At 38.2% G+C, this 15,011-nt stretch overlaps 1 protein-coding gene across 1 annotated transcript; it reads left to right on the top strand.

The window, feature by feature from the left end:
* Positions 1 to 500: 500 nt before the first annotated feature.
* LOC149833342 (small ubiquitin-related modifier 2) lies at positions 501 to 14,712 on the top strand. The gene is made up of 3 exons (XM_090015058.1): positions 501 to 664; positions 13,981 to 14,130; positions 14,396 to 14,712. The coding sequence occupies exons 1-3, from the start codon at positions 581 to 583 to the stop codon at positions 14,453 to 14,455; spliced, it is 294 nt and encodes a 97-aa protein (XP_089871184.1). The 5' UTR covers positions 501 to 580; the 3' UTR covers positions 14,456 to 14,712.
* Positions 14,713 to 15,011: the final 299 nt, after the last annotated feature.

Raw genomic sequence — 15,011 nt, 5'->3', positions numbered from 1 at the left:
AGGAGTTGGGGCATATTGTGTTCATGTGGACATGTGACACTTGCACATCGAAACTACGTCGCAATCCTTTTTGAATGAGATGTAAATACATCCTCATTAAAAAAGGAGTTGAAACTAATGAAATCAGGGATTTGGGAACTCCTGATTCCTAGCCAATTCTTACGTATCCCTCAAATCCATTCTTCCAAACAGCAGGCAAATACATTGTGAATGCTTAACTGCCTGCAACTGCATGAACCCTCTCATTCCCTCCGATGCCATCCTCCCAAACACAGCCTAAATACTTTCTCAGGAAACTATGAATCCTATTCCTATCCCTAACGCCCTCACAGAATAATTTTCTGAGACGCCTTCACAACCACACGATCCGTACCTCCGAAGCTCGGCCGTCAGATGAAAGCGATGGCAGGAAAGCGCGTCGTTCCCCGGGCGGATTCGCTCTAAAATTCAAATCCTGTTTATTCTTTAGGGACCACTCGTTTTCCTCTCTCTCTCTCGATTTGTTCTTCCGTTCTCTTGTTGGAGAAGCTCTTTCTCTTTCTCAGAAGGCAGGTAGGAAGAGAAATCTAGGGTTTCCGCCATGTCTGGAACGGCCGTAACTCAGGAGGAAGACAAGAAGCCGGTGGATCAATCGGCCCATATCAATCTCAAAGTGAAGGGCCAGGTTCGTCTCCTATTATTCGTCCAGCGATCCTTACTACCTCTTTTATACGCTCATCGACCGTCTTCTTTGATGAATACTTGATAATCAGAGGTCTCTTTCGATCGGTTCTTGTTTTTTTTTCACTATTGTTTGTATATTGAGTCTCATCGCTTGAGTGTGATGGTTTTTTACTACGCCGTATTGGGAAAGAAGGAATCATGCGGATTTTTTGGGTTTACTTGATGCGGTTTCAATCTGGTTGTGTTTGTGGTGCTATCGGCATGTCTGTTTTTCTTTCTTTTTTTTATCGATCTTCCGTACAAAAAGTGTGTTTTCCCCGTGAATATTCCTTAGACAAGGAAACACGCTGGTTTTGTTGCGGTGCCAATCCGAGTGTCTATAGTTTTGATTTTTGCGTTATATACGTGTATCTTCTCCTTGCACTGTTTTTAGGGGTATTTAGCACGTCTTGTATTCACTGAATCGAAGACGGATGTGACTTCTGTTTTGTAGCTTTGGGGGGCTTAGGCCTGGTATATCTAAATCCTAGGTGACACGCTATTGACCTTATTCCTTTCCTGGTTTATTTGTTTGTGTATGTATGGTGATCCCGGAAAATGCTGCTAAGATTGGTTAAAAAATGGTGAAAATTCAGATGGAATCGAGTTGGTTCGAATCAATTTCAAAGTGAGTTCAGTATTCACTCAAGTCCTAGACATACATGAACTAGATCATCGTAGTTAAGGACCAGCTGGTTGTTGTTGGCTGTCTTGTTTTTTAGCAGGAAAAAGTGGCGACCTTTTTGAGGACTTGGCCTCAAGTACAAGTTTTTTGTACTATGGTTACTGGGTGGGTCTCACAACTCGCATTGAAGGAGTTATGATAAATGGTCCTTCTGTTAGATTTAGGGTTCCTGAGTTTCCTGCAGAAAGAGAGAGAAGACAGCAGCAAGTAAGGGCTGAATGCACACGATTCCCAATCAGGGAAATCATGCCTCTTTCTATTTTATATTAACTGCTCTAATAAGTTACATACCATAAATGATATATGATACAAAAGAATACTATTGGGGGGAATTTAAGACAAAAGAAAGAATGATAAACAACATTGATAATATGGATCCTGGATCCAACCCCAGATCCGACCCACGCTAATAGCCTCCCTCAAGTTGAACATGGTTATTAACCATAGATAACTTGCCTCTCAAATACTAAAATCTGCGCTTCGCGAGGCCCTTGGTAAACAAATCAGTCACTTCTTCGGTCTGCACATATCTTGTCTTTTATCTCTTGATCTTTGACTTTCTAAAGAATGAAATGTTGATCAATTTCAATATGTTTCGTTTTAGCATGTTGAATAGGATTTAGCAAAATATTGGTAGCCCCTTGATTGTCACATAATAATGAGGATTTGTGTACAATTTCTCCTAAATCATATAACAGGTTTCTGATCTAAGTCAATTCAACCGTAACAGCAACCATAGAACTATATTTTGCTTTTGTACTGGACCTTGCTGCAGCCTTCTGCTTCCGACTACTCTATGAGACAAGATTTCTCTCAATAAAAACACAGTATCCTGACACAAATCTTCTTTCATCAGGACCACGAGCCCAGTCAACATCTGAATATGCCATAATCAACATCATATCCTCATCCTTTTTCTGTAAAAATGACCATCTCCTGCAGCCCCCTTTAAATATCCTAGGATTCTTTTCACAGCCTCCATGTATGGCAGCCTAGGCTAATGCATGAATTGAGACACTTGATTGACAACTAACACAATATCCAGACGAGTAAATGTGAGATACTGCAACATGCCAACTACACTTTTCAACCTGGTTGGATCATAGTACATTTCTCCTTCACTAGCACTCAATCTTTGGTGAATAAGAACTGGTGTTGCAGCCAATTTACATCCCCTTATCCTTATCTTATCAAGAAGATTCATCATGTATTTATGTTGTGTAAGAATAAGTGAATCATCCTTTCGATCTACCTCTATACCAAGAAAATATCCAACGTAAATAAGTAGAGTAATAAAATTGTTACATTTGTAAATAAAGAGTGAATGATCTAGTGGAGAATGAAGAAAACCATAAACTTGGATCGCAAGAGAAAAACTTTCAAACCAAGATCTCGAAGCTTGTTTCAACCCATAAATGACTCTCTTTAACTTGCAAACATAAGCCCTCAGATCGTTCTCACTATATCCTGGTGGTTGCTCCATATAAATTTCTTCTTTAAGATGCCCATGTAAAAATGCTTGACTTAATTTCCATCCATGATCAATCGCTAAGGACAAAATAGTTTGATTGATACCTATTTTAACATGGCTAAAGGTCTCATCATAATCATGTCTATATTCCTGCGTCAATCCTTTTGCTACCAGTCTGACTTTGTATCTCTCAATGGTACCATCAGGTTTGTATTTTATTTTATACACCCACTTCGAGTCAACTACATTCTTATCATGTGGTCTTTTCACTATCTCTTAAGTCTGACATTCTTATAAGGCCTCCATTTCTTCATTCATGGCATCTATCCATCTATTGGATTGCACTGTGTGCTTAAATGTTCTGGGTTTCTGCTGCCTTTCAATCTGAGTGAGAAAAAAATGGAAATCTGTGCTGAAGTTTTCATAACTCACCCATCTTTTGATCGGATGTCTCACCCTGTTTGACTTTTCTTATTGGCTCAAGTTGACTCCCATGATCTAATTGTGGCTGTTGGTCACTCGGCGTAGACTGATGTTGATCCTTTCTGCTCCTTGTGTACACATCCTTCTTTAAATTTTCCTGAGTTTACTTGTACATTGTCAAAATCAGCTTCTATGTTAACTCCAGGGGCTTCATTCTCTAATCCATTGTCATGAACTTGGTCAAAATTGAAATTCGGCTGCTGCATTTCGTTATTCATTGCTGAAAATAAACCATTATCCAACCAGGGTTGATATACTTCAACATTAGTGTTGTCCTGTAAAACATGATTGCTGCACATATCAGTAGAAAGATTACACTCGTCAAATATAACGTTTCTGGAGATTTTGATCTTTTCTGACTTAGGATCGTAGCATCTATAACCCTTGTAGTCATCAACATATCCAACAAAGCGACATATAGAAGCCTTATCCTGAAATTTGTTTCTAAGTTGGCTGTCCACATGAACGTATATGCTATTAAAGCCCGATCCTTCTTCATCTAGTTGGTATAATTTGGATTGTGAACTATTCTGGTTGCAGTGATAGCCCCTTTGTCATCCTTAACTTTCTGCACAAGAAATTCAGGTGGAGCAAACATTGATCCATCTAGGTGACCAACAAGATCCTGACTACTGATGAAAGGATAATTTGCCTCTTCCAGGTAAAAAAGTTGGAATTGTTCAATTTTTCAGAGATCAATTGACTGATAAAATTGGTAAAAATGGACCCTTGGGAGGAATTTGAATCCATGAAGGATAAATGAGAAAAGACAATATCACACGACAAACCACAGAGCCAGAAAATGATAATTGTTTTTTTTTTTGCAGATCAGGTTAAAACAAAACCCAACGATTACCAATGATCAGTAGAAATATTTTCAACAAACGCACATATCATCATCAATCTTGGGTTTCTATGGCACCACAAATATATATCAAGAGAATCATGTGATATAAAAAGGAAATGACCGATTCAATCAAGCAAGCATGAGATCATTCAAGAAGATCAAGAGGAAAATGAGAGAGACAAAAGATAGAAGAAAGGATTGAATGATTTTAATCGATAAAGAATATGACCTAAAACACGCTTTGAGAAAAAACGCGACCCAAAAGTTTTTAAGGAAGAAACACAAGCAAGCTTTATGGGAATCAAGGTTAATAAAATGAATCAAGAATAATAGAGAAGCAAGAAACACATATTTGAAGAAAAGGGCAGATTTGGAGAAAACGTGAGGAAGAAGAAAAGGATGAGAAGGAATATATGATTACCTAGAGAGAGAAATCAGATCTTGAAGGTCACAAAGACTTACCAGTTCTGGATCATGACTCTGATACCATGTTAGATTTAGGGTTTTGAGTTTCTTGTAGAAAGAGAGAGAAGACAGCAGCAAGAAAGGGCTGAATGCACATGATTCCCAATCAGGGAAATCGTGCCTCTTGCTATTCCTTTTATATTAACTTCTCTAATAAGTTACATACCAGAAATACCCCTGTTTACATATGTTACAAAAGAATACTAATGGGGGGCATTTAAGACAAAATAAGGAACAATAAACAACATTGGTAACATGGGATCCTGGATCCAAACCCAGATCCGACCCACACTAATACCTTCATCATGAGTTGATGACTATTTGTCTTTGACAATTCCGAGTCATCAAATAGTCATGAATTATTGGTTATCGATTTTTGTGCATGGGTGTGGCAGTTCAGATAGAGGATGAGGAAGAAAAAACTGAGGGTGGACTTTGATTGTTATAATCCTTCATGTGGAACTTACCTCTACCTCCTAATTTTGCCAATATTCAGAGATTCATCCTTCATATAAGGTTTAAGGGACCAAATGAAGGACATGTGCTAACATAAATTGAAAACATCAAGCGTTTGCATTTAGTGAATAGCAAAGTAATCCATCATTATGTGCAGCTAGTGTCTCATCTCCATTGATTCATGCAACTCTTGCTTTATTACTCGCTCACTTGAATATTTATGGCATTGAAGGTGGCTGATACATGGATTTTGGTGCAATCAATCATGTATTAAGTAATGTGGATAAGTTTGTTTCTCTATTTTCTTATCAAGGATAAAGGAGATGGTAAAAGCACATCAATCACATACATAGAATGGGGAGCTAGTTCTCATGAATCTTTGTTCTTAACATGTTCCCTATGATTGACCCATATAATCATCAAAGAATTTTGATCTTATCAGTTTCTTCTCCTAAACAAATATGTGCTTGGGACAACAAAATTCTATCCAATGGAGAGATGACAAAACCCTATACTTTAATTTACAAAAACTTGAGAAGGATGGTTTGTTTTGTGAAAGAATTTTTGGACATATAAATGTGAAATTTGTGCTTGTTAAATAATTGAGTAATCAATGGTGAAAAAAAGAATTGAAAATTACAAGTATAATCTTATTTCTATATCTCAGATTGTAGAATTGCCATCCTTTATGTTCGTATAACACCCTTACATAAAGAGATGTTGAATTGCCATCCTTTATGTTCATATAAGACCCTTAGATAAAGAGATGTTTGTTACAAGATGTGAAATGTATCTATGTTAAGGGAATCTCTTCGCCTTAGCAAGCATTGGTTGTTGCTGTTAGTCGGTTGCTAGACGTATGTCAAGTTAAATTTAATGGAGCTTATATTGAATATTAAAAGTTATAGTAGTGTTGTTTCTATGTGTATAGTTGAGTAAAAGCCATGAGCTATGTCACATGGGTGCTGGTGCGGGGGTGCGGCACTTTCAAAAACCTTGGGTACGGGGTTGCGGCAGAAAATAAATAAATATATATATATATATATATATATATATATATATATATATATATATATATAGAGAGAGAGAGAGAGAGAGAGAGAGAGAGAGAGAGAGGTGGGGGGCTCGTCCCCTCCCCTGCCAAAAACAGGGAGGGGCTCGACCCCTCCCCTGAAATCAGAGGGAGCAGGGTGGGGGGCTCGGCCCCTCCCCTGCCGAAAACAGGGAGGGGCTCGACCCCTCAGAGGGAGCAGGGAGGGGGGCTCGGCCCCTTCCCTGCCGACCCAACAAGAGAGAGAGTGAGAGGGTACCTGCGACGAGGGAGAGGAGGAGGCGAGTGAGCGGAGCTGCACGGGAGAGGAGGATTAGGGCAATCACAACCCCTTTTGATCGGGCAACAAATTTTTTTTTATGTTAAAAAATTGGACGAAAACGACCCTGGGTGCATTGACCGCACCCAGGGTTGTGTTGACCGCACCGGGTGCCGCACCCGCATCGCGTCGACGTGGGTGCGGCACCTGCTTTGCCGAGTCCCTGTGACTTAGGCCATGAGTTGTTAGTTTTGATTAAGAATAGCAGAGCTTCCTTTTCTTTTCAACTCGCGTGCTCTTGTTAGACACGTCTAACAAGCAGCTGTAGCCATGTCGACATGGCCCAAATGGGTTCAGTTACGTGCTGGTCCGGATCGAGTTGGGTGTCAATCTATGTCACAGGGACTCGACAAAACAGATGCCGCACCCGCGTCGACGCGACTCGACGCGGGTGCGCGTGCGGCACCGGGTGCGGTCAACACGACCCTGGGTGCGGTCAACACACCCAGGCTCATTTTGATACATCTTTTTTATTTTTTTTTTTAAATTTTGCCCTATGAAATGGTACAAGGGTGATTCTTTGGACAAATCAGAGGTGCCGGAAAAATGCAAAGGGTGTTTTGGAAGGGGTGTTGTTTTAGAGTTGATACCTGGGGATTTGAAGGCAATAGGAAAAGGTTGCAGAGTCCTTGTTGCAGTCGCTCCTGCTGCAACTGCACCACAGGGACATCGTATAAATCGCTCGACCTGCCCTCACTGTTATAAAAGGTGGGGATGTTGTTACAACGGGAGAAGGGAGGCATCCTAAAGGGGAACGCATCGGTGCGAGACAGCTTTTGAGGCGCCGGACTAATACCTTCCCTCTCTTCACCGGAATCATTCACGGCAAAGGCTGCTGCTGCGCCTGCAAAGCTCCCTGCTATGCCTGCACTACTACTGCCCCGGTCTCTGATGCGCAACCAATCTCCCCCTTTCATCCTTTGCTGCTTCCAACATTCGGCCTTTGGGACAAATTAGCAAAGCTAATGCTGCTGCCCCTTATTACTTCAAATCACATCACACTAACCCTTTACATGTCTCGAGTGTTGCACCCAACCAGGGTTGGGGACTCCAACCAAAGTTCCTTCACGTGATGCACTAACTAATTGCCCCCAACTAGTCTCACCTCCACTTCCAGAAGGAAAAAGCGCAAAACACAAAATCTCCAAATATCTTATTATATGTCATAAAGAAATCTAAAAATGTAAAGGTAGAAAAGATGGCTGGAGGCGGTACGGTCACGGAAACAGAGGTCAAAACTAATAAAATATTGACTGGTGATTTTAAAGCCCGAGTAATTACGCGGGACGACTTTTAAATATGCCTTGCCCAGGACCCGCGTTGGGGGAACCCGGACCCCTTTTATATATATATATATATATATATATATATATATATATATATATATATATATATATATATATATATATATATATATATTTTTTTTTTTTTTTTTTTTTTAAAAAAAAAAAATTTGCTGCACCCCCGCACCCGGGTTTTTTGGAAGTGCCGAATCCCCGCACCCGCACCCGCTCCCGCTCCCGCACCCGCACCCGCACCCATGTGACTTAGGTGTCAATTGATGGGTTGGCTTGTTGCCAACCCCTACCTAAAAGTAGCATTGATCGTGGGAGTACATGTAAAGACTGAATCATGGTTTTAAGACTCGTTGACGCGTCACTCGGCTCGTCCTTGAGTGACCTGTGACTCGACGGGTCATGTTAGCTTTATATTTTATATAAAATATATAAATATATGTATATACTATGTATATTTTATAGTATTTTATCAATATATTATATATAATATGCATTATATGATATTTTTTATAATATATTTAATGAATAATTTTATTAATATATGTATAACCATATTTTTATATATAATATACATAATATTTATATTATATTTCATATAATATATGTAATTATATATGTATATATATGCATGACTCGCCCATGACTCGGTGACTCGGCCGAGTTTTGTACAAAAATGAGTTTGTACTCATTTTTGACCCAGCAACTGGACGATCCGGACTGAGTCAACCGAGTCATTGGGTTGACCTGGCAAATTTTTAAACTATGGACTGATTTGTTGTTTGTTGCAATGGACTTATAGCCCTTGGGCCTTTCATGGAATCCAATGGCTTGCGTGTTTTTTATTATATTGTCCACTGATGGTTTTTTGGTTGTTGATGATTGCACGCCTCAAGTTCATTAGGTTAGTAGGGGCTGAATGAATGTGACATGCATCAACTTGAAGGACCCTGTTCAGGTAAAACATTGTTAAATTTTAAAAGTGATGCTTTAGAGTCTTGGTTGAAACACAATTATGGGTTTGGTATGCATATCCATGTTTTTTGATATATGCCTTACTTACGGTTGGTGTCCTGGTAGCATAAAACTCTGTGGTCTTACCCCTTGCCCCCGGGGAGTCGCCACACTTCGGTTTGGTATGCATATCCATGTTGATGATAGGCTTGGGATTCTCCACTCAAAAGTACCAGTTGAGTGCTGAGTTGAATATGAACCTTCATCTTATGCATGCATGAGTTAATGAAAGAGTCTATGTCACAAAGACATGGATGGGTACGAATACGTGATTCGGATATGTGATATGGATTCACAAAAAATTATAAAAGTTGGACACGAGGACACACACACACACACACACACATATATATATATTATAATTAAATTCATAACTTAAATTTAGAAAATGCCTAATTTTTAATAAAGAATTAGATGATCTTGATTAGTTTTTGGGCCTTAACCAAACCCAACATATAAAGCACTATAAAAAAATTAATATTCTTTTAAGATTACAACCTCCCACCAATTGTGCATTAATTGACTTTAATGAACCATTTGTTCCCAAGCTATTCCCTATGAACCAAGCTCTCCTTTTGCGATAATTGAGAAAGTGGGAGGGTACATAACTACACCTTTAGTCCCATATTGATGAGAATGAGAGGTCGATGGCCCTTCCTCTTCTATATAATGACAATCTGGGGATGGTGATGCTTGTATTGTATGAGAGCATGAGTGTGTCATGCATATCGTACTGGTTAAAAAAATAGTTTTTTTTATTACTTTTAGTGGTAAAAAATGACCACGGATACCATTTTAACTGTGTTTGAGACAGTCAAAATGTCTTTGACCCTGTTTGATGTGGTCAAAATACCTTTGACTGTGTCTGACAGTCAAAATCATGTCATTGACGTGTCCTACGGATAATCACGTTGTACGACATGTCTGGTCATGTCATGGGTGACACTAAGCTAAAATGGCGTGTCCCTGTGACATAGGAAGGAGTGACTCTTTGATTTTGGAAGTTCTTTTCCCATTTTGTCATGTTTTTTAGTGCATTGTAAGAGAGACTTATTTTCATATGTGAAAGAAATCCATATAAGCGAACCATAAAACTGGGTTTCCATTGTTAATTTCTCATGCTTGTTTGTATTATATGAAAGTTAAAGTTATCCAATCTTTCATGCTTGTTGTGGACCAAAACAAAAGTTGATGGTTTAAAAAGTAGTGTGGGGTTGGACTAGGGATGATGACATTTGTTTTTGGTCTAGATCCAGTTTCTTGAATCATTGATCCAAGTTCAGATTGGGATCTAACTAAGTTTATGGAGTTTGAGGCAGATCTAGATTCTGTGTACAGATTCAATATGGTAAATGTGAAAAGCTAGAAGTTTGGATTTGATTTATTCTATATTTTGTTTTACTGAAGGCATGTATCAAAAGTCAAAACATATATCTGAGTCCAACACCATCTGGTTGGATCAGTTTAAATCAAGGTTGCCAGACTAGGAAGCGGAAGCGAGAAGCGGTGCATTTTAAAATGTATAGGAAGCGGTAAGCGAGGAATAAAAAAATATATATATGTATATAAGAATTGAATGGGAATCAAAATGAAACACAAATAAAAACTAAAATAAAAGTGAAAAATATTAAATTTCATGTTTTTTAGTTTAAAAATTAAATTTTTAACAAAGTCTAAACATAATAGCTACCAATTTAGAGAAAGCACATGGAAGTGAGTGAGAAAAGTGAGAGAAAACACATATAAAACAAGAAAAGTTGAGTAAGAGAACATATAAGAAGAATAGAAGAAGCGTGTGAAAAGCATATGAGAAGCATGGGAGAATTAGGTTCTCATCAAGTTTCGGAAGCGAGGAATATCGCGCTTCCGAAGCGAGTTTCCGGGAAGCGAGCTTCCCACCTATCTAAGAAGCTTCCGGTAACTAAGGATGGAATTGATCTTATTTTTGTATTTAAAGCCAAGAAATGCTTTGGATCTGGATCAAAGGTATGATTGGATTCCAAAATGTTAAACTCATCTTGTCCAATAGATGAACTATGCATTGCCACAATTTAACATGTAAAACACAACTCCTATTACATACAAAACCTTTCATTAATAAACTTTTTTTTTGCAAGGCAAGCTGGGGTTAGCCCGACCCCCACCAGTTATTCAGCGTACCATTGGGTTTTGAACCTGCAACGTCCCACCACAATGGGACATGCACTGACAGCTCCTACCAATCACACGGGTATTAATAAACTTATCTTCCATCACATTTATTAATCAAATAAAAGGGAGAGGGAAGGGGCATTAAAGTGCAATAAAATTCTTTTTCATAGGCAACAAAACGATACCTAGAGCTAGTGTGGTTGAAGATGAACAAACACATCTAAAATTTTACCTGCAAGTTGTGGAAGATTTACTAAGAGGAAGAAACGTGGTGGAGGTGAATGTAGAGAAGAATGCATAGAAAAGAATGAAGCGAGGGAAAGAAAATGGTAAGGATATGTTAGTTGTCCAAATCTTATTAGGCGTTTATGGTGGTAAATATTTTTCTGGGAATTGGTGTCCTGTGCTTGTATACAGTGTTGGTAAATGAGAATTCTTTAGAGTCTGGCTGGGGCACAAAATTTTTTTTTGGGACATGTTGCACAAGTTTCTTGAATTCCTAAAATTAATGACAAGAATGAAGAATGTACCTTTCCTTTTGAAAGTCAATTTACAGTCTAAATGCAGGTGGTAATGATACTTATTGAAACTGCTGATGTAAGAAACTGTTTACATTTCTTATGCAGCTCATGAATTCACATTTCATTGAGAATTTATGCTTACCTAGTCAACCCTAATTTAATGCACCCTTATTTTCCCTTTGAATATTATCCTCTCTTCTGTTGTAGTGGGAAAGTAAATGCCCATGTTTGGAAGTAAAATATTATGCAGTGGAAAATATGTGCATTCACTTTCTTGCTTTCCAAAAATACCCTTATGGATTTATTTGTAAGTTGGAAACCATGTCCATGAGTTTTCTTTGGTTCTTGCATGTTACACGAGTACAAATATTTCTAATTTTAGGTTCATTAGTAAAATTCTAGTTAATTTGGGTGCCATCTAGTGGCAAACTTATCAAAAATTCTTGTCTCATAGGTTATATGAATAATGAATTGATAAACAAATTGTGAACTGGAGATATAGAGCTTCTATTGTATGGCACATGAAGGACTGCTTGGGCATGCTATTTGATTTTCTTGCTCAATAATGGCTTAGTTACATGCCAGAGAAATATCTTGGCTTATGCTTGAGAGTGTAAAGCACATGCGAGTGCCTGTTAAAGGATTGTTGACTTTTAACTTGAAAGCAGCAGGTATTAGTGTTTTCTCCAACTGTCAGGAACATCTTCTTCCCCGTGATTCCTTTTGTATACATGATAAGATTTTTCTTTCTATTTTTGAATAGGTGTCCTTGAGTGGAGAGTAATGATTAGATTTTAGCATTTCCTATGCTAGGGGCTTACTGGTCCATCTCAATAAGTGGAACAAAGAACTTGTTGGAGAGTTTTTTTGAGCTTGATCTTCAGTTGCTGTTTGAATAGGTGTCACTTATGCAATTAAGACGTTGCCTGCCTGCCTTATGTAGGTTTTACTAGGCATAGGTAGCGCTGCACAGCTATTAAATCGCTTGCTTTGCTGTTTGCTTCAACAATTGGGTTGCTTTGGTTGTAGATGACAAGTTTTATTGTGGCCAGCCTCATGATTTTCTTCTTTTCATGGTACCAATGAAGTGATTACTATGAACGGTGATTGTTAGGCCAAATCTACCATAACTTGGATAAAACCAAGGTGGGATAGAATATGTTGAAAGTTCATACAATATATTATTTTTTTGATGTGTGGTATTGACCCCTTGTGACCTTGAAACTCTGGTACTTCCTGCTTATTTTGGATGATTGATGAATTTATGCCTTTGTAACATGGGTACTTCTAATCATATAGCTCAACATCTTGCAAAGTTGGCTGCTCTTGGGTAGTTGTAAATCCTGGAAAGACGAGCCTTTGAATTGACTTCTAGGGGTGGATGGGGGTGGATGATGGTCTTGATAGGTAAATTATTTGTTAATAAACCGGTAAGGGTATGCCTAACCCCAGCTTATGTATCCAGAAAAAAGAAAAGGGTACTTCTACCAGGCCCCAGTGCTGGTGTCCTACCCATATTAGTGATGAGTACTTCTGGGTATCTGTCAAATGAGTTTCGAACTTGACCCATACATCAAGTTTTTACCAAGGTTGCCAGACTAGGAAGCGGAAGCGGGAAACGATACGGGTAGCGGAAGCGAGAAGCGATGCATTTTAAAATGTATAGGAAGCGGGAAGCGAGGAACAAAAATATATATATAATAATTGAATGTGAATCATAATGAAACACAAATAAAAACTAAAATAAAAGTGACTAATATTAAATTTCATGATTTTTTAGTGTAAGAATTAAATTTTTAACAAAATCTAAAAATGATGATTACCAATTTAGAGAAAGCACATGGAAGTAAGTGAGAAGAGTGAGAGAAAACACATAAAAAACATGAAAAGTTGAGTAAGAGAACATATAAGATGAATAAATGAAGTGTGTGGAAAGCATAGGAGAAGCGTGGGGGAATCGAGGTTCTCATCAAGTTTCGGAAGCGAGGAGTATCGCGTTTCCGAAGCGAGTTTCCGGGAAGCGAGCTTTCCACCTACCTAATAAGCTTCCGGTAACTCTGGTTTTTGCTGTCAATTATATATTTGATTATTATTTTTTGTTAGTAAAATATTAACTTTGACATGTGTTGACTATTGTTTGTAATGATGGTCCATAACTTCATATATATAGAGTATTTTGCAAAATTATAGCATAATTGTCCATTTTTGCACACAAACACACATATCCACCTATCAATTGTGTTATACCTTTCGCACACACTCTCGTACCTATGTAACATAGGTTGTGGAAATAGTCACGGCATGCCTTCATGTTTCGTATACTATACGTTTAGGTCCCAACGACTGACACTTATCCTATAATCTTAATTTTAAAATTTGTAACTGCTTTGCTACCAAACCTTTTTTTTTGCCTGCTTAGTTCGATACAATTCCTAATTTAGAAAAACAGTGAAGCTAAACACCAAAGAAATTTGAAGAGACAGGAACCCTTTTAAACCTGCTAAACTTTCATTTTTGTAGGATGGGAATGAAGTGTTTTTCAGGATCAAGCGCAGCACTCAGCTGCGGAAGCTCATGAATGCATACTGTGACCGACAATCTGTGGACTTCAACTCCATTGCATTCTTGTTTGATGGGCGTAGGTTGCGTGGAGAACAGACCCCTGATGAGGTATTTTCATTTTCCAAGTTTTGCTTATGTTTATGGTTTCTAAATTTTTTCAAGCTGTATCTCTGTTAACATTGGTTGAAAGGGCTATGTTTATCAAATACATACTCGGTATTTGGTTATGTTTTGGAGGTTCATATATGAGAAAATGTGCCTATGGAAAAAAATTTTGTTATGCAGTTGCCTATGGAATTTTTTTTGTTATGCAGATACTAGTTGTACCTCCATTTTGGCTGTTATTGATGGTTGCACACATTGTAAATTGCAGCTTGAGATGGAGGATGGGGATGAAATAGATGCCATGCTGCACCAAACTGGGGGTGCATAGTATCGGCATCCCTTGTGTGGAAACTCTCTTTTTCTTCTGCCCATTCTTGTTCTTATGCATGCTTTCTTGCGTGTGAAGGATTTTCTGTATACAAGCAACTCTCTTGGAGCTGTTAGGTTTGGTGAAAGTCTTGGTGTGCGCTTTAACTGACTGTTCATTTTGGTCTTGATGCTGAAATATATATGTTGTAGTTTGATTCATGTAGGGGAACAGTTGCTCTACCTTCGCACATTAAATAGATAAAGAAAAGTAATGTCGAAGTCTGGCTTGAATCCGTCTGACTGCATTTGCTTGTCTTACAAAATTAACCATTTGGTGTCTTAAAATTCCTATAAAACAGTCAAATGGCTAATGGAAAAGTGATTTCTTGGCCCTGCCGCTATTCTAAAAAAAAAAAACAAGTCCCGTAAATACATGAATATTACTCTGAAAAAAAAGTCAGACTTTTAACCTTAGTTATTGGCACCTTGGATATTATTCATGCAATTGATTTTATGTGATTAGGAAAATAACTTTCTTAAACTTGTCTTTTTAGTTGTATTCTGGGTCAGGGTAC

The sequence above is a fragment of the Nuphar pumila genome, chromosome 7 (assembly GCF_984573655.1).
Source record: "Nuphar pumila chromosome 7, dmNupPumi1.hap1.1, whole genome shotgun sequence".
Classification (NCBI taxonomy): domain Eukaryota; kingdom Viridiplantae; phylum Streptophyta; class Magnoliopsida; order Nymphaeales; family Nymphaeaceae; genus Nuphar; species Nuphar pumila.
This window is presented reverse-complemented; position numbering and strand designations above follow the sequence as displayed.

Coding starts and splice junctions, on each gene's coding strand:
- LOC149833342 (XM_090015058.1), top strand. CDS start 581: ATGTCTGGAACGGCCGTAACTCAGGAGGAAGACAAGAAGCCGGTGGAT. Junction 665..13,980: donor ATCTCAAAGTGAAGGGCCAG/GTTCGTCTCCTA, acceptor TCATTTTTGTAG/GATGGGAATGAAGTGTTTTT. Junction 14,131..14,395: donor GAGAACAGACCCCTGATGAG/GTATTTTCATTT, acceptor TGTAAATTGCAG/CTTGAGATGGAGGATGGGGA.